Source organism: Trichosurus vulpecula, chromosome 4 (genome assembly GCF_011100635.1).
Source record: "Trichosurus vulpecula isolate mTriVul1 chromosome 4, mTriVul1.pri, whole genome shotgun sequence".
Classification (NCBI taxonomy): Eukaryota; Metazoa; Chordata; class Mammalia; order Diprotodontia; family Phalangeridae; genus Trichosurus; species Trichosurus vulpecula.
This window is the reverse complement of record NC_050576.1, coordinates 245,713,926-245,740,012: the sequence shown is the minus strand read 5'-3', so window position 1 is coordinate 245,740,012 and position 26,087 is coordinate 245,713,926. Positions and strand designations below refer to the sequence as shown.

Here is a 26,087-nt window from a genome sequence, read left to right as displayed (position 1 = left end):
GTACTTATTAGCAGAAGATTTGAATATGCATTTTAAAAGGATATTTCAATTGCATCTTTCCTGAATTGAGGGACTTCACTTATCCAGGTTCAAACAGCAGTATTTTTCCTACTGTCTTTTTTATGACGTTTGTGAGGACAACATTCAAATTGCAGACCATGGCAAGCTAAATGAATGTGGGAAATCATTGGAGTCAGAAGGAAATGTATGATCTGGGTGCCTATGAAGTGAGCCAGTTACCTGAGCTTTGGATGAGGTCCCAACACCATGAATTAGTGGAAAGAGGACGAGTGGCTTGGGCTTGGAAAAGGACCAGGAGCAATCAAGATCTCAGAGGCAGATTGGATTGATGTGGTGATGGCCTGATCCTTACACTCAACTGATGTCAGCAAAGATAACTGTCTAAGAAGACAGGAAGGTTAAAGAAGAATGTTTGAGGGGTTATCGAAACTGAAGATGGGACTGGATGCTAAGGAGAGAGGGAAAAAATGAGTGAGGTGCTGGTTGAACTTAGAGATTTGAGCATGAGTCCAAGAGGATGGGAGTCAGTAGCAATGTTCACTTAAAGAGTGTTCTTTAGATAGATATGTGGGCTTCAACTGATGGGAGGTAAAAGCAATGAAGCTGGAGTCAGAGGAGCTGGGTTCAAATCCTAGCTCTGTACCTGTGGGACCTCGGGCAACTCATTTAACCCCTTAGCTCCCCATTTGTAAACTGAGGAGCTTGGACTCTAATGGCCTCTTTGGTCTTTTCAAGCTCTAAATCTGATTCTGTAGCAGAGATAGCACTGAGGAACACTGCCCTCCCAGCGCTGAAAATCATTAACCAGATGAGTTCCAAGTCTAGAAGTAGAAAATATTCCTTAAGATTTAAAATTGGTGATTTTCTAGAGTTAATCAAAAGATCAGAGCTTGGTACCTGGAAGGGACCTTAAATGCTGTCTAGTTCAACTTCCTTATTTTATAGGTGAGGAAACTGAGTCTCACTGAGGGAATGAGGCTTGTTCAAGGTCACAGAATTAGGATTAAAAATCAAGTCTTCTCATTCTGAATCAGGAGAATCAAGTTCCATTCATGTGGATATGAACAGGCTTGGCTGCTCTACAGCGTTGGTTTCCATTGGATGCACAGTAGCCTGATAAATTATTTGCATAGTATATTTTAAGGGTTTGTTTTCATTGATGATGAGTAATAATCAGATGGAATGTGGCTGTGAAATCTCCTGCTGACTCAGCATTCAGAAAACTAGACTGTAATTAATCCTAATAGGTGATTGGTGACCATGCCAGATTTCTATTTAAAAAAATACTGTGGTATCTTAAATCATTCTTTCTCCTGTTTTTTTCCATGTGTTATTTTCCCATGGAATTATGTAATTTCAAGAGAATCTCAGTTTCCTTGATGTTATTCTGTGTAAAGAATTGATTCATTAGCGTTACTCTGTTCAAAAACAAGTTGCTAAAGTTTTTAATTTCAGCAAGAGTAGATGCATGTGGTTTGACTAAGGGAAAAAAATACAAAAAAGCCTTTTTTAGCTGAAAGGTTTAATTTCTCAGTTAAAAACTTCTTACAACAAGGTTGTGATCTACCTAAAAGTATTACTAGGGGGGACTAGAGAAATTTTTTCATTCATTCAGCAAGCATGTGCTAATCTCTGTGCAGTTTTTGTTGTTCTTGTTGTCGAGTAATTTCATTTGTGTCTGACTCTCTGTGACCCCATTTAGGGTTTTCTTGGCAAAGATACTGGAGTGGTTCATCATTTCCTTCTCCAGCTCATTTTACAGATGGGGAAATTGAGGCAGAGTCAAGTGAATTACCCAGGGTCACACAGCTAGAATGTGTCTGTGATCAGATTTGAACTCAGTCTTCCTGACTCCAGGCCTGGTGCAAGGCATGGCTACATTAAAGTCTTCTTAAAATATTCTTCTATGCTTTTGATTTCATTCCTCTGGCTGACTAAAGAAAAAGTCAACTCACAGATGGGGGCTTATGAGCTATTGTTTTTAGTGGACATTTACTGACAGAGTATCTAGAGCAGGGGGTAGGTATTCTGAGGGCTGTATGCATGAAGAGGATAATTATCAGAGTATAGTCATTAGATTGTAAGGTCCTCGAGGGTGGAAAGTAGGAAAAACATGATATAAAGTAGTAAATTATAGGACCCTTAAGAATAGTAATAGTTTAATTATAATGGGAGTTTAGAGTTTACTCTCTACTTCTGGCTCATTCTCTAGCCTATTCTATGTACACACTGGCTGCTTGACCTCTGGGGATGACTCCAACCTGAGCCAACTCAGTGACTTCTTGGAAGTGCTATATTCTGAGATGACCCATTCATACTGCTCCCTTTCTACTTCTGGCTCACTCTCTGGCCTGCTCCTCTTCCATACTGGCTTCCTGGTCCCATGGTGATGACTCTATCCTGAGGCCATCTCAGTCACTGGTGGGGTAGAGATAGAAACTGGATGATGGAATGAGTGAGAATGAAGAGTCAAGGAATTCACCAAGCTTGTAAACCTGTGTGACTAGAAGGATATGGGTGCCCTTGACAGAAATAGAGAAACTCACAGGAGGTGTGGGTTGCAGAGGAAAAACAATGTTATACTTCGGACATGTTGAGTTTGAGTATGTACAGGACATCCAGTTCAAAATTTAAGGCTTAGAATTCAAGAGAGAAGTTGGACTGGGTATATAGTTAGGGAGACATACTGACAGAGTTGATCACTGAGACAAAGTGAGTGGATAAAGTCACTGAAGGAAGAAAAGACCATCAAAGATGGACTTTTTAGAGCTATCCCCATTTAGGCATTGGAAGAAGGAACAAGAGCCACTGATGAAAACACACAACTATAGGAGCAGAGGATAAAAGAAAAATTGGGAGAGTTACCTCCCAGAAGCCAAGGGAAGTATCATACTTTAAGATCTTTATTACTGGGGGATCTTTATCAGTGTGTGTGTGTGTGTGTGTGTGTGTGTTTTGAGTGGGCAAAGGGCAGTCTTGATCATAGGCTATGGTCAGATGAGATCATACATAAATTTAAAGCTATATTGCTCATATTAATTGGAATGTAAAGTATTAAGAAACAGGGATATGAGTTGATGCTTTTCCATGACAGACAGAGTTATGCTAGGAGATGTCCTACTCTAATCTGGGAAAGTTGTTCTTAAGAGATATTTGTGCTTTGAAATTTTTACCCTTTTAATCTCCTTCAGTCTATGCAGCAGCCAGGAAAAGTTCCTGCAGAGATAAAGATGATTTAGAGTAACACCAACCACTAATTTATTGCATCCCTGTTGGGTAAGGCTCCACTAGACTTTGGATGGAGTCCTTCCTTTTTTTTTTTTTTTTGCAAATCATTGCCCTGATGGAGTCACTGCCGAAAGATACAATTGTTCCATAATAAAAGTCTGTGTGTGTGTGTGTGTGTGTGTGTGGTTTTGTGAATGAGAAGAAGGAAAGAGCAAGAGGGAAGAGAAGAAGAAGAAAAGGAAAAGAAGGAAGGAAAAGGAAGAAGGGAAGAAGTAGAGGAAGGAAAAAGGAAAAAGAGGAGGAGAAATGGAGAGGTAGTGAATAACAGAAAATGAGAATTTTTTTTCTTTCTCAGTGCTTATGTTCAGAAGAAAATGTTATTCCAGCTTATCATGCTCTCTTATATGTATATATATAGATAAAATTATAGCTATATCTTTGTACCTATACCTCTCTTTACCTTTTGACATTGGCATCTTCCTCTACTTCACCATTTCTTAACAAATAGATCTTAACACGAAGACATAAAATTTTCTGCCTAAATATGAACATAAAATCATTGAAGTGAAAGGGGCCTTAGAGATCATCTATCTAGTACAAGCTTGTCACTTGGTAGATGTGAAAATAATGGCCAAGAGAGGTTAAATGTCTTGCCCAAGGTTATCTCAAAGCCAGTTAGTCTCAGTACTGGAACTAGAGCCCAGGTTTCCTGACTGTCCATTCGGGATCCATTCTACTACACCTTCACTCTCGTTGTGTCGGAATCAAAGCCCAGGTGTGGACTCACTGTCCACAATGGACATCATCATGCCGCAGGACCCAGAAGAACTCCAAGAGACTGGTCACCTGAAAGGAGCAGGAGGGAATGTGGTAAGGCAGTAAGATGCAACTGATTAATGGGGCTGCAGAATGATGAACAAGGATATCATGGGTGTAGCCTCTCCTCCCATAATCATATGAAATAATAAAGAAGTTGGGAAATAAGAAGAAAGAGGAACCTTCCCATGAAGTTCTCCCTACCACTAGCTACTCATGTGGTGCCATGTTGCACCAGGCTCTAAGCATGAAATCGTGGAGCGGTTGATTATTTGGTTCTGAATGTTGAATTTGAGGTCTGCTTTGTGATAAGTCAGATGTGTTTTGGTGGTGTACAGGCCATGACTTTTGGCTGGAGTCAGGTAGAGTCTGCTTGTTTAATTGAAAAGAAGTGTTAGATGTATATGCTTCCCTGCAGACAACTAGTTGACTGAATTTAACCTTCTAAAATTAGTGTTTGTGGGTGTGTCTGCTTGTGTTTCTAAATTCACAGCTTCAGAGTGGTTTTCTCTGTTGGATTAAAATTAAATAGTGAGATGCAACTAATCAACACACATTTATTAAGTGTCCATTACATGCCAAGCCTTGTGCCTGGTGATAGGGATACAGATGCAAAAATGAGGTGATCCTTACCCTCTGGTAAGTTTATGGTCTACCAGGAGAAATCCTTTTAAGCTTAACCCATCATTAGTCTTTTTTATCTTCTTTCAAACCAAATTTCTAGTTTTCCATACAGGTTGGTAAAAAAAAATGTGTTCATTAGCATTTTAACATTTGTACTTATGGAAATGAAACAATTCAGTTCAAACATTTGTTGAGTGCCAGTTGTGGTAGAGGATACTTGAAGTAATTTTTAAGAACTTATTTAAATGTCCATTTTGATTTTTTTTAAATGTAGACTTGTATTAGTAGAGGGAATTCCCAGTACAGAAACTTCCTCCCTCAACACAGATTGAGATCTTACTTTTAATTTATAGTTTACCTTGTAGTTAGTTAAATAGTTAGAGCATTGCCTGGGACACTAACTATGATTTGCCTATAATCAGACGGCGTAATTTGAATGCAGGTCTTCCCTAACTCCAAGATCAAAGTTTATCCACTAGATTACTCTGCTTCTGAGTTTTGTCTTGGGTTTCCACTAACCTGTGCTTGTCCATAGATATCCTAAAGGATGTGGGTTGTCAACCTAAAAGAGATTACTAATAATAGGTATAATGATTGCTTTAATCTGTGCCCTCATTGGCTAATTCAGGTTACGCTGGCTATTATGTATAGTTCTGCCCTACTCCCTGGCATATTGCTTTTCTGTTGTACATGTGCTATAAACTTCCAATGGTCATTTATTGCAATCCATTGAATCTGGTATAGTCCTGGCAACCTTTGCAATAGAATGTTGCAAAAAAAAATCTTTGCCCCATGTTGCCATGTGCTGCTGCTGCCACCATATGCTTTTGTCTGTTGCTGCCATAAATTTTCATGGGTTACTGGCAGGCAGGAGATCTAGTGTTCTGGTGTCTGAGACCCTCACACTTTGACATGTATGAAAATACAAACCCCATCCATCAGTCTCATGAACTTTTTCTGTGTTGAGAAAGCTTTAAGTCCTTCATTGCCTCTGCATTTTCCCCCCTCTTAATCCATTTCCTTTTATTTTTATCTAATACTCTCTAGTTAGTCCTATGTTTCCAAATACCATATAGTGGATTCTTAGCAACTGAATAGGTACTGGGAAAGTGTTGGCTTCTATAAGGCAATAGAAGCCTCATTGACAATTCAATAGAATGGATTCAGTCAATAATCCACTAATCACTGAATGTCACACTCAAGTCCCATGGTTTGAGTAAAGGACTGTGTTAGGAAGGAAGAATCCATTTTTTCTTACAGAGGCAACTACTCTGCTTTCATGAGCTTGTAAAAGTTTTAAAGCTCCTTTTTTATTCACCACCATTTTTATTCACAGCCCTTTTTTAACTGAAAGAAAATGGGGTCATAGATAGAAAAGCCAGAAGAACCTTAGAGGTCATCTTGTAAGCTCACCCTACTCATTTTATGGGTGTAGCAATTTCATCCCAGCGAGATAAGTGACCAATCCAAAGTCACACAGGTAGTAATTAGCAGAACCAGAAACTGGAACCAGATCCAGCATTGTTTTGACTACAGCATACTGTATACTTAGAGCTATGTAAACATCACATATTATCACTGGAATTACCCCTTCCTGCTAAAATCTTCTCCTGCCCCTTCTTGGGGTGCCTCTCTGAAATTTCTTTTCACCAGTTCTGGGAGTCTTGGTATTCTAAATAAATCCCTTAATTTCACTAAAATTTCCCATCTCCAATTTTACCAGCCCTTGAATTCCAAGGCTCTTCTCTCCCTTCATTGGCATCATTTATGTGAATCTTATCTTGCGGTCCACAGGCACCCCCATGGAGTCCATTGATAGATTTCAGGGCTTCCATGTTGTTGGATGGGAAAAATTATATTTTTATTTTCACTAACCTCTAACTGAGATTTAGTATTTCCTTTAATTATTAATTTAGAAAAATTTTCAGAGAAGTGGCCCATAGGCTTTATCAGATTGCCAAAAGGGGAAGGGGAGTCCATGACATAAAAAGGCTGAGAAACCTTGATAGTAAGGGACAGGACACCTGTCTTAATGAGCTTCTGAAAGCACGTTTTCTGCTGCATCTTGCAGACATGGGATCCATCCGTAGTTTGCAGACAGGTGTTGGAGAGCTCCATGGGGAAACTCGATTCTGGCATGGAAAGGACTATTGTAATTTTGTCTTCAAAGACTGGGTTCAGCTGGATAAACCCTTTGCTGGTGAGTGTTCCTGCAGTCTGGTATAAGCTGGGGTGGGAGTCAGGGTATGCATCTTGGCTTGAACCTATGACTTTCTTTATTCTTCTTTATAGGTGTAGTAAAGAGAACATTTACAAATATAACACTTGATATTGTGGTTATGTTGCTTTTAACATTTTGATTTTATACACCCAAAAGTCCAAGAACCCTTTAGAGCTTGTGGGAGTAGACAAGCCCTACCTCTGGCTACAAGACCCTGAATTGAGAACGCAACATCTTTTTATAAGCATAGAATAAAGAACAGAACAGAAATTATCTAATTGGCTAGCATCACAGAGATGAAAGATTATTATTGGTTGCATCAAAGAAAGTAGGAATAACCCCAATATGTTATGAGGACAACCTCTCTCCATCTCTAAGGAATGCCTTTGTAAACTTACAGATTCTAGCTGTATCCTGAGGTCACTGATAAGGGCAGACTTATAGGTAACTAGGGAATTAGATAAGACCACCTTAATTGTTCAAAATGGGGAAAGGTCAGGTTGTCCTGGCTCTCAAGCACATGCTGAGTTAATGTTGAGATAATATTTTGTGAGAACATTGAGAAGAGAGTTTTTCTTTAGCAGCAATTGTGGGAAAGCTTAACTTTTTAATATCTAGCTAGAGAGAGGGAGAGACTGAATTTTAGCACACCTAAGTGTCTTCTCTCAGAAGAATATAGTTACAGAATAAGATAAAATACTAAATACAGAATCAAGAATTAATTCTCTCAGAGCCTGTATGTAGAATAGATTATGTGTATAATATATTACACATAAAATATGCTACATATAAAATATTATATGTAATATTCTGTAATATGTAAAATTCTACGTATAATATAAGATTTATAATGTATTGCACCAAGGAAAGTATAACGCACTGACTCTTCAAAAGACATTAGGACAGTGGTAGGATATACATATACAAGGGGAATAAGGGAAGAGAATAAGCACTTATTAAGTGCCTACTATGCACCAGGAACTGCACTGAGCCCTTTACCAATATGATCTCATTTGATACTCACAACAACCCTGGACAATAGGTGTTATTATCTCTATTTTACAGTTGAGGAAACTGAGGCAGACAGGTTAAGTGACTTGGCTACAGGTCTGAAGCTGGATTTGAACTCAGTTCTTCCTGACTGCAGGCACAGTGCTTTATCTACTGTGCCATTTAGCTGCTAATATAAATATGTATAAAGTGAATACATTTGAGGGGTAGAGGAAAGGTGGGGAGGTCGAGATCCTGAAGATATTGTCACATTTAGCAACTCAAAATTATTCAGTTCAACAAATGTTTTTTAACCTCCTGTGTGAGGGCATTATGCTAAAGGGGAGAGAAATAATTCTGTATCCCAGTCCCTGCCCTGCGCTTTACAGTTTGCAAAATGCCTTTTAATGGTAACCGTGATTTAGGAAGTGCAAATATTATCATTCCCATTTTAGAGATGAGAAAAATGAGGATCATGGAAGCCAAGTGATTTGCTCATAATCATATAGCTAGCAAAGTGAGATTCTAACTCAGAACCGAAATGAAGCTCCTAGATCCACAAGAGCCAATTGTTACATTTTCATTGTGAGCATTTATACCTTAGAAATCAGAGATACCACAGATCAGGGCTTGGTTTATTGTTCTGTTCATTGTCTGGGCTTAAGAAAATGTTCATGATGCACATTAAATTTCAAAGTGTGCCATGTGTATGTTTTCTCCGAAGAGCTGGTTGTTAAATATTTAGCAGCATACTCCCGCTTCACAGGCTCTTGTTTCCACTATGACAGAATCAAGTCTTTCCATAGTAGTTCTACATTGACAGTAAGAAATTGTGGTGTTTGGTTGTTTTTTGGTCATGTTCAACTCGTTGTGACACCATATGAGGTTTCCTTGGCAAAGATAACTGAAGTGGTTTGCCATCTCTTTCTCCAGCCCATTTGACAGATGAGGAAACTGAGGCCAGTGGGGTGAGGTTACTTGCCCGGGGTCACACAATTAGTAAGTGTCTGAGACCAGATTTGAACTCAGGAAAATGAGTCTTCCTGGCTCCAAGCCCGGTGCTCTATGCACTCTGGCACCACCTAGCCACCCAGTAAGAAATTACATGGTTCATATAGTTGAAATTTCCACTAAATTCCCCCTTGATGTCTTTATGTTACAATATATCTTGATATAATAGAAAGAACCCTGGCAATGGAGTCAGAGAACCTGGGTTCAAATGTCACCTCTGATGTTTACAACTTGTGTTACCTTGGGTAACAAGGTAACCTTGTAAAATGTAGGGAGTTGGAGCAGATAGCTTCTGAGGTCCCTTGCCAGTTCTGCCTTTGTGATCTTAGAAGCTGTATTCCCCAAAGATGGAATTCTTCAAATGTTCATCCCTTATTTAATTCAGACTTTAAAAGCTTCATTTTCTTTTTGTTGGAATGAGTCGTCTTTGTTGCTCATCTTAGCCTTATCTGTCTAATTGGAAAAATGGATGGCACTTTCCAAATGACCTGCCATTACTTCAACATGATAAAAGAAGAAAAAAATATATCAAGCACAGAGTCCTAAGATAATTAGTATGTGCTCAATTTTGTATCGTGGCTGGTGATTATCTGCTATTATCTAAGAGAGAAAAGTGGAAATATAAAATACTTAAAGGAATAGCATTAAAGGGCCATTTACTCAATCTGGTGGAAGCTAAGCATTGGTACATCTGAGCCAGAGAAATTCAATTCAAAAAATGTTACTCATGGGCCTGCTATATAGGCAGTTAGGTGGTGCAGTGGATAGAGCACCAGAGCCTGGAGTCAAGAAGATCTGAGTTCAAATGTGTCCTCAGACTCTCACTAGCTGTGTGACCCTGGGCAAGTCATTTAACCCCTATTTGCTTCAGTTCTTCTTCTGTAAAATAGGGACAAACTGGAGAAGGAAATTGTCTTTGCCAAGAAGACCTCCATGGACATAAAGACATATGAAGAGTGAATTTAGTAGAAATATCTTCTCAACTATATGAACTGGGTGTGTGTGTGTGTGTGTGTGTGTGTGTGTGAGAGAGAGAGAGAGAGAGAGAGAGAGAGAGAGACAGAGAGAGAGAGAGAGACAGAGAGAGAGAGAGAGAGAGAGAGAGAGAGAGAGACAGAGAGAGAGAGAGACAGAGAGAGAGAGACAGAGAGAGAGAGAGAGAGAGACAGAGACAGAGAGACAGAGAGAGAGACAGAGAGAGAGAGAGAGACAGAGAGAGAGAGAGAGACAGAGAGAGAGACAGAGAGAGAGAGAGAGAGACAGAGAGAGAGAGACAGAGAGAGAGAGACAGAGAGAGAGAGAGAGAGAGAGAGAGAGAGACAGAGAGAGACAGAGAGAGAGAGACAGAGAGAGAGAGACAGAGAGAGAGAGACAGAGAGAGAGACAGAGAGACAGAGAGACAGAGACAGAGACAGAGACAGAGAGAGACAGAGAGAGAGAGCTGGACGACTCAACAACAGTAACACATGCTTCAGCACAGGGAATACACACACATACACACACACACACACACACACACACACACACACACACACTCCCCAAAACAAAATAGACTCTGCCTTCCAGGAGATCACATTTTACTGGGGGGAAAGAACAACTGTGCAGATAAGTAAATAACAAAGAGTAACAAAATAACAAATTCCTGAAGGTGAGAGTATCCACAGTGGAGAAGGGAGTGTCTCAGCTGTGCAGATAAGTAAATAACAAAGAGTGACAAAGTAACACACATTCATGAAGGTGAGAGTATCCACAGTTGAGGAGGGTAGAGACCCTGAGAGTCCAAGGTGAGGAGGAAGGGCATTCTAAATGGAGGAGACCACCCGTGTAAAGCCCTAGACCTGGGAGAAGGAGCAGGGAGACGACGGGCAGAAATGCAGTGGTTAAGAGCATAGGTCCAGGGCTTCTGACATTAGCACTGTTCTTTGTCATTTTACTGTCTGATGTGTCTGGGTAGATTTCATTGACAGGTATGCCATGCCACGAATGCCATGGCATGACATCGCCTCTGTCATCCACGGGAAGGCTGCTCGGGATGTTGCCCGTCATTTCATCCAGCGATGGAACTTTACAAAGGTAGGTTATCCCTTTGAGCACACGAGAGCTCCGTGATCTGATACAGGTTTCTCCAAAATGGAAGCAGAGAAGGACAGGGACAAAGGAATGGGGTATGGGAGATTAGGCATCTGGGACCAAGGACTCGAATGAGCATAAAAACAAATATTTACATGGAATCATATATAATACATAACTATATATGAAACCTATGTATAACATATTCATATATGTGGATATTTATACATAATATATTTTAACTATATAGCATATATTTATATATATAAATTGTGAGGATCAAATGAGATATTTCATATATATGAATATTTGTATATAAGTACAAGTATAGATATATTTATATATAATGTATTTGTATTTTATTTGTATATTATTTTAATGTATAAATATTCATGTGTGTATATTTGTACGTATGATACACACACATGTACACATGTACCCATACAAACCTGTATATATATATGCATGTATATACACACTATATATGTGTGTGCATATGTACGTATATACATACATACACATACATACATACATAAACACACATATATAGATATGGATATGAAGCATCTCATTTGATTCTCATAACAACCTTCTGATGCAATTGCTATTATTAGACTCATCTTACAGATGAAGAAACTGAGGCTGAAGGCGGTTACATGACTCACCCAGGTTCACACAGCTAGTAAATCTCTGGGCTTGGGTTTGAAAAGGAGTCTTCCTACATGTCCAGAACCATATTCACTCTACCACCCAGCTGCATGTAGTTCATCATTTTCCAGATGAAGACAGTCCCAGAGGAGAGAAGGGGTTTACCCAAGGTTGTACACAGTCCTTTCTAGAGGTGGGATTTGACTTCCTGGTCCTTTGGCTCCAAATCCATTTGTGTTTTCTGTAGTACGCCTATAGTCTTTTCCCTCTGACTGCTATCAGTGGGCCCAAAACTTAAATTATGAGCTCCTCTGTTAGACCATGGGTTCCTCCATTCAACTGTAATCTACTATGAGAGACTGTCTTTTGCCACTTTTTGTATCCCAGGTGTTTAACACAGTGCTTGGCACATTATTGACTGAACCTGGAAATAGGGGGCAATGCTTTCTCCTTGCTGTGCTCCTCCAAGCTTCAGAGATTAGACAGAGAGAAACAGAGAGTGGGTCCATCGCCCCTTCCCCAGCTCAGCATTCCCAGAGTACATGTGTTTGTGGAGGCAGATATTTATAGAGTGATCTTTTTGCACATGTGCCATGTCCCGATCCCTATTCATCTGTGTAAACTGTGTAAACGGTTTTACTGAAATATGTGACTGCAGCAGAAAAACATTGTGCATAGCCTCATGGTATCAGGGAAGCCAATTGTTCAGCCAATGATGAAGGAAAGCTTCTTTCAAAGTGAGTCACCTTCTTGGCTCATCACAGAGCTTATATGGCTAACTGGAAATATGGATGGCACTGGAAAAATGGATGGCCTTGCAATATTTCAGTATGCATATTTATATAAGGAAAGATAGGCACCAAGCAGCCTTTGTCTTTCAGGGTAGCCTTTATCTGTATGGAGACACTTACTTGGCAGCTAACAAGAGAGGTAGTGTTTGAATTTCTGCTGGCCTGAGTAGAGTATTTTATTTTACTGGTCCATTTTCATGTAATTGTCATTCATCATAAGGAGTCCAGTTCAATTGGACTCACATTTCACTGAAAAACTTCAAGTATCTTCACCTTGCAGTTACCAGCCTTTGCATTCTTCACATACACCCTCAGCTTTCTCTGCTGGACTGGAGTCACAAGGCCTGGAACCATTTGAGGCTCTCCCCTACCCCAGGGCTGGAAGCTACCTGTCCTTTTCCTCCCTAAGGGACAGTTGATTTTGTCTTTAGAGGCAAGACAGTGGCCTAGAATTTAAAATAGGGCGAAGGCACCCTTTCCACCAAGGATGTTATTGTTTAGTCATTTTCAGTCATTTCTGACTCTTGTTGACCCCATTTGCATTTTTCTTGGTAAAGATACTGGAGTGATTTGCCATTCCCTTTTCCAGCTCATTTTACAGATGGGGAAACTGAGGCAAACAGGGTTAAATGAATTGCCCAGGGTCACACAGCTAGTAAGTGTCTGAGACCAGATTTGAACTCAGGAAGATGAGTCTGTGATTCCAGGCCCAGCGCTCTGTGCGCTGTGGCGTCACCTAGCTGCCCTCCTCAATTTTACAAATGAGGAAACTAAAGCCCATACACAGTAAACAGCAGAACTAGGATTGGTGGAGTGTTGGATGGCTTTCCTTTTCTTCTCAAGTTTATTTTTATTTGCATGACAATGCAGAAAGTTAGACAGACCCACGTTCTTACAGTAATCCCCAAATTCATTCCAAAACCAAATACAAATGACTGGGTCTACTGACACTAAGGTCCACTTCCATTGATGGGGATAATGTTTGTTGGGAAAGAGTAAATACTAAAAAAAAGGTTGGGACCCTAATTTTTATAAATCTTATCCCCATCCTCTGCCCAGGGGAGGAAAAAGCCTCTCCTTGTTTGCTTCAATAAAGAGATGAAATATTTAGTTGGATGTCTGTTATTTAAAGATTAGAGAAGTGATAGATTTGCAAATTGTACAACTCTACCTGAATTAGGGCCCACAAGTTACAAATTAAAAATGTAGATGAGTTCCCAGTGAAAGAGGAATCCAAGGTAGCATGCATATAAGCTTAAATACATATTATCAAGATGCCATTGCAATTTGAGGAATAGCAACTCTCTTCGCAAGTGAACAGTAATTATTTTCCTTGGTAATTTGCAGAATTTCTCAGTCTGATTTATAGTGTGGTGCTAGTATCAGCCACTCTCCCCAGCACTGGAAAGCTGAGTGATAAACACATTTTTTTAAGTAAATAAGAATTCTTGGAAATAATGAAAACATTGCACACATAAATCTGGAGGAGAAAATTAAGAAAAAAAATGCACAACCCCCTTCTCCAGTCCATCACAGTCACCTTCTAGTTTTTTTTTAAATTTATGGAATAAAACAAGCATTTCCATAACATAGTATAATAAAAAAATGATGATTGTACGTCAAACTGCAAATTTACTAGGTGCAACTTGCTATTCCTTTTAAATGCACAACAAAGTTAGCGTGTAAATTCCTTTTTCCTCTTTTTTCTTCCTTCCTTCTCCTCCCCCACTCCCCACCCTAGAGATAGCTACCATTAGACACAAATAGTACATATATGTAAAATTATTTTATACATACTTCTATTTATCATTTCTTTCTCTTTAGTTTTTATTTTACTTTTACAGATTATGAAATCCAAATATCGATCCCTTTCTTATCCATTCCTGCTGCCCAAATCTCAAGCTACCGCCCACGAACTGCGATATCAGGTGCCTGAGTCTGTGCATGCTACAGTGCAGGTAAATAAAGAAAGTAGCATTTTCTTTTCTTTTCTCTTTAAATATCTTATTGGTGCTTTGTTGGGTTTTTTTTTTTGGTACTACATTTGCAACTTAATCTTCTCTGTGCTGTATGTGCACACACACACACACACACACACACACACACACACACAGGCACACACGAAACCTCCGTCACAATAAAGAAAAACTGTAAGTTGAAAGTCTTCAATGGAGCTCCTGGGTCTGCCATGATTTGTAGTATTCCCTACCTGTAAACATCCATGATCTCTCTCTCAAAAGGAGGCAGGTGGAAAACAGTCATTGTCATCAGTAAAACATTAGTGGGCAAAGCCATTCTTGTTTGTTTCTATACCTAGTATTACTGTCTGACACTTTAAAAATTTACTCAAAATGAATCATTTCCCATCTCATTTTAATGGCTATAATAAGTTAGCACTTCCTTAGTCAGTGATAATAAAGGTGTCTTATTTTAATGTCCTGTCCTTTGCTCTTTTTAGAAATTTTATTAGGTGTGATGAATCGATTAGACTTGCAGTCGGCAGTCATCCAGAAAATGAAATCATAAGACCTTCAGTTTGGAAGGGACCTTAGAGGTCATCTGGCTGCAACCCCTTGTTTTATGGGAAAGGGAGCTGAGGCCTGGGCTGCTGCTGTGACTTGCTGTGGTCTGCTCACTTCTAGCAGAAAGGGCACTGGGATGCTCATCTGCTTTTTTTTACTACCCTGCCTCTCTAAGACTAGCTTACAGAAAATCTTAACCTTTAATCAAAATGCCAAATAAAGATTTCAAAGGTAATAAATAGGTGAGGGTGAGAACTAAGACAACAGATAGTGGCTCTGCCTTGTCATTCACAGAAGGCTGGATAGAATAAGACCTCATTTTGGAGGCAGCCACAAGGAAGAACAGAGTTTAAATCCAGCCTCAGACCAATACTTCATGCCACTGGGAAAATCACTTAATCTCTTTGTACCTCAGTTTCTTCTTCTATAAAATTAAAGGGTTGGGTACTCTATGGTTCCTTCCAGCTCTAAATTTATGATCATATTATGCTCAATAAATTTGGTTAATGTCTCTGTTACTATAAATTCATTTTAGAGGGTTTTTTAAAGGAAGAAAGGGAGTTTGCTTAGTTCATCATTTTTGTTTACTGTTTTTTGTTGCTTGTTTATTCTTATTTTTATTATCATTAAATATATTGATTACTGCTTACTTGATGCGATGGGTAGTGGACAAAGCAAGGTAACGAGATTCCCTTAACATCTGAGGAGGTAGTAGTCTTAGCAACAATCTGGATGGAGGTATTGAAGATAAAGACAGTAAAAAAATGCATAAATCAAGCATCTGAAATTAAGTATTTTATACTGCATGTCAGCAAAGAGGCATGTGTGGTTATCAGATTGGGGGATATTGTAGATTTGAGCATGAGTAGTTAACCAATGCAAGGAAGGTACTTGTCTCCATGAGATAAAGTTCCAGTTGATTTCAGCTTATGGTCATTGACATAGATCCATCCATTTATTAAATTCATTTTGGTAGTTTCTGTCTTAGTCTTATTGTCCTATTTGTTGCCTAATGAAGAAAATGGTACACCATCTGAGATAGAATTAGAACCTCTTTTGGAGGAAACCAAAACAGAATGAGAAGAAGTGGCCAGAAGAAATCTGAGTTCACATTAATGTTTGACCTGTTGAAGTATTCGAGAGCATCTCTTGTGTTGATTAAGTTATAACTTAAGCCTATTGCTGACTGCCTTGTAAGGATCCTACCCTTTTGTGCAGCCCCACTCAATGAAACAATCCTATTTGTTTCATGTGGAAGGAAGAAGAATGGAGAGTATGCAGCTGGGAGATTTGAGCTCTGGTTCTGTCTAGGCCACTGGCACTTCACATGGCCTGCAGGGCAGACAGGGTTTTCATTTTATTATATTCTCTCCCCCATGCTTTTGCGTACTGTCTAGGGTTATGAGATCAAATAAACATTCTTAATACGAAAAGCATTTGGCACACTGGGTTAGTTTATACTCTTGCAACTTTTCACTATCTTGAATCCCAGTGAAGTTTCCAAAGGTTCATACATTCATCCCTCCAATTTGTTTAGATTCAATTCCACAATCACTTTTTAAGCCCCTTGCTGTAAGCCAGATATCACAACAGGCTCTGGGAAGGCAAAGTTAAAAATTTAAAAACAACTCCCGCCCTCAAGGAGTTTATATTATGTTGGGGGTTAGAACATCTTCATAGATAAGTGTGACAACCTTGATTCGAGGAGAGAGAGCCCAAGCAACTGGGAGAGTCCTGAGAAGCTTCAGAAATGAGACTGAATCTGAATGGAACTTGTGGGTGTTGAACACCTAATATAGGGCATCCCTTAGCATAGAACTGCCTTAAGATTTTTGGGACACTGTTCATCGGAAGGACAAACATCGAAGCTTAAATAGTTTGGTTGGCCACATAATGAGAAGGCAAGACTCATTGGAAAAGACCCTGATATTGGGAAAGATTGAAGGCAAAAGGAAAATGGGACAGCAGAGGATGAGATGGATAGAGAGTGTCATGGAAACAACAAACATATGTTCGAATATACTTTGGGAGATAGTGGAGGACAGAAGAGTCCTTGGGGTCATGAAGAGTTAGATACGGCTGAATGACTGAACAACAACAACAAACATATGTGACACGGCAATAGGTTATTGAGTAGGAACATGAAAGAAGTTTCTATCCTTTCTACCAGAAGATAAGAAAATAGCTATGGAAAGAACATCCAAGGATCACAGATTTAGAGCTGGAAGGGACCCTAGCAGTCACCAAGTCCAACCACCTCATTTTACTGATGAGACAACTGAGGCCCAAGGTTACAAATGTAGTAAGTATCAGAGGTGGGATTCGAACCCAGGTCCCTTGATCTCAGAGCCAGTGCTCCCTCTACCATGCCACACTGCCTGGTTTATGACAATTTATTGACAATTTATTTTTCTAACTTTATAGTCAAGATGTAAGTCTTTCTGAGTTGTAGTTCCTTACCTAGGATTGGGTCATTGCCTACGTATAGCTTGACTGTTTTATCTGAAAAAAGCCAAGGCTCAGAAAAGGTTTGACAGCTTAGCCTTCTGCAAGCTTCATTGCCCTGGACCCTTTAGGACAAGGAGAGACAAAGCACCCAGAAGTAGCACCCACCTGGCTGTTCTTAGGGACTGATTATTAATAGCAATAGCTGACATTTATATATATATATATATATATTATCTCATGTGACCCTCCCAACAACTTTGTAAAATGAAGGTTATTATCATCATTCCCATTCTCCAGATGAAGAAACTAAGGCTCAGAGAGAGAGAGAGAGAGAGAGAGAGAGAGAGAGAGAGAGAGTGAGTTTAAGTGATTTGCCTGGGGGGACACAATTAGGAAATGTCAGAGGTGAGATTTGAACCCAAGTCTCCTGATGCCCAGAAGAGCAATCTTTTCTTCTACCCCCCACTATAATCCCATATTTAGAACCTAAAATGTTATCAACATAGGATTGTCTGCAATAAATTTGGTGAATTCTATAAGAGTAATTGCAGGGGGCTATAGTCAGAGATAATGAAATTTGATCATCTCTGATTCATGTACAGAAGCCAAGAATTTTTGATGAAAAAATGCTGGAGGCAACACAGGAATCGTCAGTTATAAGTGAATTATAAATCATGTCACAATAAAAGGTATAGCCAAAAGCCTAATAGGATCTGCTTGTTCAAATTAGTTTCTTCCATGTGGATGTAGTAAAAAGGAGACTCATTTTTCAAACCCAATGAGATAATGTGTATGAGGCACTTCATAAACCTTAAAGCGCTATAAAATGTGAGCTATTATTATCATTTTAAAAAGGAAAAGTAGCTCTTGGGGAAATGTACTTGGAACAGTTGGGAGAGTGTGGTATTTAGAGCCAGAGACCCTGGGTTCAAATACTCCCTTTTCCATATACTAAATGGGGGACCTCCACATTCTCATTCAGACTTTAAATCTGTTCTCCTTTGACTAAGTGATCGCTGCTCAGTCAACCAGAATTTATCACTAGGTTCCAGGTGCTGTACTAGAAAGATGATAATGAAACAGTACCTGAAAGACAGAGTTTTTATATCCTCCTCTTCCTCTTGCCCCTTCCTACACACACAGACACACACAACACACACAGACACACACACACACACACACATTTTCTTCACCTGTCCAAACATCTCTGGTTCTTTCAACTAGACCTTTGGTTGAGATAGCATGATCCCCAGTAGCTTCACTATCCTGATTGTGTTTTTCTGGGCATACCTCCATTTATCGATGTCCTTCCTAAAATATGAAATCTCAGACTAAGCACAATATTCCGGATACGGTCTGAATTGAGAACTGTCCAGAGGAACCATCACCTCCCTCACTTCCTCAGTGTGGACATTCATTATGTCTCTATTAGTGTGCTCTAACATGACTTTTTTTTGACTGCCATATCATACTGTTGGTGCATATGAAGCTTGTAGGCCACTGAAACCCTGATATTTTTTTTACATGCACCGTTGTCTAACCATGCCTCCTTAATCCTGCACTTGTATGATTGACTTCTTAATCGAAAATCTAGGATTTCACATTTATCTCTATTAAATTCCACCTTAATTAGATTTCATCCTACACCATCAAGATTGCTTTGGATCCTAATATTGTCATTTGGTAATGTATTTACTATGTATTTATTTTGGTAATACATTTGGTAATGTATTTACTCTGTACCATCTGCACATTTTGTAAGCATGCCAGATACTCCCTCATTACCCTGAGTACATTGATAGTAGTACTAAACACCACTGGGCCAGATCAGATCCTTGGAGCATCAACCAGATACTTCCCTTCAAGTTAACATCATATCATTAATTACAATTTATTGGTTCAGATCATTCAACTGCTTTGGAATCCACCAAACTGTGCTGCTATCTAGTTCATCTCTCCATTTTGTCCTTGAGGGTAGCATGGGAGACTTGGTCCAATGCTTTGCCCAAAGTCTAGACTCTCAAGGTCTGCATCATTTGAGTGACTAATGGTCTAGTAACTTTTTGACTTATTACTACTATTATTCACACACAACACTTTCTTATTAGAAATTCTCTTAGCAGTGACAGAAATCACAGAGGAGGCATAGGGATGCATTCCAAGGAATACATTCCCAACCTGCAGTGCTCCACAGGGTGTTCCTTTGGTTCCTCTTCTCTAGCCAAGGTAGCTGTCTGCCACGTAGAAAATATTCCTTCTTCCCTTTGGCTACTTTCCTACCAAGTAGTACCTCTGAGATAGATAGATAGATAGATAGATAGATAGATAGATAGATAGATAGATTAGATAGATAGGGGCAGATAGAGAAATAGATTAGATAGATAGAGGGAGAGAGGCGGGTAGGTAGGTAGATAGATGGTTGGATAGATGATAGAGGTAGATATGTATATGTGTAAGTATACATACATGCACATGTATATGTATTTATATGTGTATATATGGCCTCTTTGTATGCATGTATGTACCAAAATATACCAATATATATTTGTAGATATTAAATGTAAATATATTATTGTATAATATGCATATTGCATAATATACAATCTTATATACATTACATAATAGAGGTATATATTAAATGTGTATATACATGCGTGTACATATATACACATATACATCTGTATCTTGCATGTACACAGTTGTTTGCATGTTGTCTCTCCCTTTTGGTATGAGATCCCTGAGGGAAGGGATGGTGCTTTTGCCCTTCTTTCTACTCCTGGCACTTAGCACAATGTCTGACATACAGTAAACACTTAATAAATATTTGATAACTGAGTGACAGACTCAGAAGTTCTCTATGGTTGGCACCTCCCCTATCTCAGGATATACTAACCCCAGGATTTCTAGCCTACACTCAGCTGTACCCAAGCCCCCAGCCCAGAGATCTGTTCCTGGGACAGTGAGTGGTTTCTGTCCCAAATCCTCAGTCCTACCAATGCTGAGGTCACACAAATTCTCCCCTAGCTCCATCCATGCCCAATCTACCTTAGTTCTCCTCTCTGTCCTACCCTGTCCAACGTGTTCGGGAGTGCACGTGCACGCGCGCACACACACACACACACACACACACACACACACCCCAGATTTTTTTCCTTAGAGAATTGTTCTCAAGAAGAATCACTGTAATTAAGTGTTAGCATTTATTCCTCATTTGCATTCTGCAGCCCTGATATAACCATAGTGTCCTCTGGCATCGTTAGAGAAATGACTCTAGAGAGACTGGGGGGAGGGGAGAGAGGCAGAGAGAAAGAGAGAGAGAGAGAGAGAGAGAGAGAGAGAGAGAGAGAGAGACAGACAGACAGACACAGAGAGACAGAGACACAGAGAGAGACAAAGAGAAACAGAGATAGAGAGAGAGAAAGAGAGACAGACAGACAGACAGACACACACAGAGAGAGAGACAGAGAGAGACACAGAGAGAGAAAGAGACAGCTTCCTCCCAGTCCCAAATTGATTTCAGCTTCTCGAAAATGGTTTTATAGACTTGGCACATTGCTCTGGCAGCTTCAGCGGACACTTCACAAATAAGGTTGGGTGCTTTCCTTTAGTCCTGGGCACATGAACCAAAGTCTGCCGCAAGAATCCAGAGGGAATGCAGCCAGAAAGAGACAGAGGGGAGTGCTCTGAAATTGCTGAGATGCAGAGAATCTAAAAATGCAAGGTGTGGGTTTTTTTTTAGAGGAATAAACTATCTCAGCCAACAGTATAACTACTGCTTCGATATGGTACCAGATAACGAAAGTTAAGATTCCTCCAAGTTTTTAAATTTTAAGTCAGCCAAGCTTGGTGAAGAGAGCATTGGATTTTTAGTCTAAGGATCTGAATTTGAATGCTGACTCTGTTACCTAATCATTATTATCATCATGCTAGCGTTCTTATGGCACTTAAAAGTCTAAAATTCAAATCTCTTTTGACCCTCACAAAAACCCTATAAGGCAGGTGCTATGATTATTCTCCCTTACTTGCCATTTGGAATCCCCTATATGTAATTGTCCCTTGACCTCTTTGAACCTCAGTTTCCATATGTGTCAAATGAGGCTATTAGGCTAGGTGAAATGACCTCTACAATTCCTCACAGCCAGCGGTGTGCTGGAGCTAGCTGAAACTTCACTAGAGCCAATTGTTAAATTTTCCGTGTGAGCATTTATACCTTGGAAATTGGCAACCACTTCAAACCAAGGCTTGATTTATTATTTTGTCAATTGTCTAGACTTAAGTAATAGAGAAAATATTAATAATGTAACTTAAATTTAAAAGTATATCTTGCATACATTTCTTTTTCAGAGTTCTAATTGTTAAGTATTTGCCATTGCGACACTTCCAGAAATCTAAATCCCATAGTTCTTTGGAGACAGTGTTAAGCAAAGTAGTGACAAAATGCTTATTTGTTCATTTATTGGTTCATTCAACCAGCAATACCATCAGCAGGTACTGTGTAGCACAGTTCAGCACTTCTTAAACTGTGGGTTGCAGTCCCATATGGTAACAGTAAAAGGTTTCTGAACCAATGACCAAAAATTAATTAAAAATCAAACATTTGAATCCAAGGTATTTCTGGCAGCACTACTCCATGTTACATGGAGCCACTTCACTGCAGCCTTGGTTCTGAACTCAAAGCACTCTCACTTTACACTGTGCATACCCTCTGGCCAGGCAACACCAACCTCTACTGAAAGGCAAAAACAGGTCACAGTGGAAAAGGTTCAAGAAGCCCTGGTGTAGATGACTATATTCAGCATATAGAAGACAGAAAAGTTTATATTAGACATGTTTTCTGCCCTCGTGGAGCTTCCAATCTAGTTGGCAGGGAAGAAACAAATTCAGTTATTGTGTCATGTTATATATTATAATTAAGTGCATCAGAGAGCTGAAAAACAAAGGCAGATTTGAGGGGCAATCTTGTTATGAAGAAAGCTTCATGGAACCTCTGGAATCTGGTGTGGCTAGGAATTTGCAGACAAAAATAGAGAGGGAGGACATTCCAGGAATAGGCAAAGACAAGGAGGTGGGAGAATGGAGAATATTGTCAGGGACAGTGAGTCCTTGGCCAATTTGATGGGAATACAGACTGTGTAGAGGGAAATACTATTATGCAGAGCTGAAAAGGAAGTGTGTTGCATTGGAAAGTGTGCTGAATTTGGAATCTAAGAATTTGGGTTCAGACCCCAGCTCTGCCATTAACCACCTCTTTGACCTTGGTCAAATCCCATTCCCTCCAGGGGCTTCCATTTCCATCTGTGAAATGAGAGATTTGGATTGTAACCTTCAAGCTTATGGTCAGCCACAAATCCTATGATCCTTTGAGTTGTGATGTGGAGTAACTGAGTAACTGTCTGAGTAACAAGTCTCATTTCTTCAGGCCTTAAAGTTTGTTGAAGTACTTTCTTCCCAGCTCTTACAGATGGGGAGTTTGAGCACTATTGTGCTCATTTTATGTCAATACATCAAGGACCAGTGATTTTACCAGGCAGGGGTCTTCCCATGCATCCAAATAGCCTGTAACTTTCTTCTCTCTCCCCCTGTCCCTGGTGAACCTTGGGGTGGCAATCTCCATAGAGTGGTGGGAAAAAACCAGGGTTCAAAAAGTTGTGGAAATAGATGGTAGAAAACAGTTAAAAGCGTGGGTGGAGGTAATTTTTTCAAGAAGCTCGACAGAGACAGCGAAGAGGAAATGTAATATCCATCCATTGGATAGAGCAAATGGGTCAGGGACTCATCACTTTTTTTAGGACTTGGGGAACTTGAGTTATTTTGTCAACCATTGAAAAGGAGCCAAAAGATTGAAAATGCTTAGAAGAGAAGGGTTGACTGCTAGAGCAATTTCCTGTAACAAGCGGAAGGGAATGTCATCCAGTGGTCAGATAGAGAGAGTAGCCTTGGTTCCTTCTCTGTTAGTGATGTGGAAATAAGGAAAAGGAAAGGAGGAGAAGGAAGAGGGAGAAGATAAAAATACCAGGAAGTTTTGTGGTATAGAAGAGGGAATGACATCGTTTATCATCCATCGGGGTGTGTATGTGGAGCCCGGAGGTCAGCTGGGGCTTGAGCAGAGAGGGAAAGCTTTGGAACAATTACTGTTACAACTTGTATTGAGCACTGATAAGGGGAGAGATAGAAGCATTGCCTAGTAGCATGGCAGCCCCTCCACACTCATGGATGATAAATTTGTAGCAAAATCAGCTCCCCTAACACTGCTGACAGCCTCAGGGCAGGATAGTCAGATGGGGTGGGTGTGAGTGGTGATAGAGATGGCCAGAGATACCACTTCAGCCTCAGTGTAGGAATTCTTCCACTATAATGACCTCTTTTCCACTTCTGAGAAACCAAAGCTATACAGAACTCAATTCTGAGTCATTATTTGGTGTTGGTGTCTATGCAGACAGGAGTCATTCATGAGCAAGCAGAAACTAGAGCTAAAGAACACCACCAGATTGAGTTTGCCTTGTCTCACAATGAATGAGTTATTCATTAGCATTTATGACAAGTGTCCAGGTAATGCCACTGCAAGATAAAGTGCCACTTTAGATTATTGAAAGGTCAAAAAATTGGGGGACATGTGACAGGGATTGGAGTGAGGAAACATGGTGGTAAAGGGGAAACATATAAATCATTTCCAGGGACTTTGATGGATGTTGATAGTACTCAAATGTACTCAAAATAGTACAGTTAAGATGGCATCTAAGTGGCACAGAGGACAGAATGTGAGACTTGGAGTCAGGAAGACCTGAGTTCAAATCCTTTCTCAAATGCTTATTAGCTGTGTGACCTAAGCCAAGTCACTTGACTACCATATGCCCCATATGCCTCTTTTTCCACATCTGTAAAATGGGGATAATGGCACCTATCTTAAGGTGGCCATGAGGAGAAAATGAGATTGCTATTTGTAAAGTGCTTGGCAAAGCTGAACATGCCATGTAAGTGCCAGATCTAACAATAATATTTATTATTAAATAATAACAATAACATTCATTATTAGTATAGTTATATAATAATATTAGTGATAACAATATTTATCGTTAGTGTTAGCATACCTTTAACACATAATACCCAAGATAATAATGCTATTTTACTGATGAGAGAGCCAAGACTTGAATCTAGGTCTTCTAGCTCCAAAGCTCGTCCTTCTTCCAGTACATACACTGTAACCACCTTCAAGTTTTTTCAAGAGCTTTAAGTCAAATTAACCTTTCACCCACAGAATATATTAGAGAGAGATTTTTTAGAGCAAGGATGATAATGCTGTGAATAATAGCTGGCATTTGCATATCATGAGTCTCACAAAAACCCTGTGAGATAGCATTATTATCCCCATTCTACAGATGGGGAAATCAAGGATCTGAGGTGATTATGAGATTACCTAAAGTTTCACTAAGTTACTAAGTTCCTGAGGTTAATTTGAACCCTGGTCTTCCTGACCCTCAAGTTGGGTGGATGTCATTGGGGTGCTCCTTGCCTACTCTGCATTGCAATGAACTCAATATTAAAGCAGATTAAAGAGAACCATCTACTTGCCATCTTACTTCAGAAAAGTCACCCACTCTATTGGCATCTGATGGTTGTTAATTGAGTAACTGAGGAAGGGAGAAGGATGAGGGAAATAGGATTCAATTAATGATAAAGACTAAAACTGGAAAGGGTCAATGAAGGCATCAGGTCAAAACAAGAAATGCACTTTGGGAGAGATTCTAGGAAAATTAGAAATGTCCTCCTCCAGGAACAGACTCCTATTATGTAACCTATGAGTTCTACTTGGAAACAATATACTGAGGAGGTTGGGAGTTGTGCTTGGCTGGAGGTATTCTTTGTGCTTAAGAGGGGGCCCCAGCAGAAGGAATAATGATGGGTTCCAGTTGTAATTTTGAGAGGAAACATATTTTTAAAGAATTGCCCCTGCATTTTTCATATATATTCTGTAATTTTGTAATGCTGAGGTTTGAAAAGTGGAGGTTAGACTTGACTCCAGCTATATTTGGGACAGTATGATCTATGCACATTTTTGCATGAGTTATGATCAGTTTCAGTCTTGGCACCATTATTTAGGTTTAATCCAGAAATGAAATCTGTGCAGAGAAAAAAAAAGTGGAACAACTGGAAAAAATAGGCATTCAGGGGTGATGAAAATATTTCACTGAAGCAATACACACATTTGTCGGAGCCATCTAATTTTTATTTTGATGCAATAAATTGGATTGCCGGCTTTTCATTTGAGATTCCTAGAAGCTCACCTAACATTGATTAATGACCATAGACTACCACAGTGTACGTGCTTGTGTTGACCCAGAACATACAGAACAGATGGCCATAACTTTCCTTTTTGGGGGGGAGAGGGGAAAAGACAATAGGGATTAAGTGACTTGCCCAGGGTCAAACAGCTGGTGGCCATAACTTTCACTGGCAGTATTATTTAAGCACACTGCAGCTCTGTTATTTCTAATTTGAGTACATATAACAAGAGCTTATTTGATTGTTTAGTTTGCTTCTTTTTTTGGTGGGTTAGTGAGACAGCTAGTTGGCACAGTAGGTAGAACACTAAGCCTGGGGTAAGGAAGACCTGAGTTCAAATCTATCCTCAGACACTTATTAGCTGGGTGACCTGGGGATGTCATTGAACCGCTATTTGCCTCAGTTTCCCCAAATGTA

General features: G+C 39.6%; 1 protein-coding gene across 2 annotated transcripts in view; it reads left to right on the top strand.

Annotated features, from left to right (window-relative positions):
• The window catches only part of PLD1 (phospholipase D1), a 193,795-nt gene that overhangs the window by 115,790 nt on the left and 51,918 nt on the right, over positions 1-26,087 (top strand). For both annotated transcript variants that reach the window (XM_036755287.1, XM_036755286.1), the window contains 3 exons: positions 6,761-6,889; positions 10,866-10,984; positions 14,265-14,378. In XM_036755287.1, the coding sequence (XP_036611182.1) occupies positions 6,761-6,889; positions 10,866-10,984; positions 14,265-14,378 (362 nt within the window). The remainder of the gene's footprint in view (positions 1-6,760; positions 6,890-10,865; positions 10,985-14,264; positions 14,379-26,087) is intronic.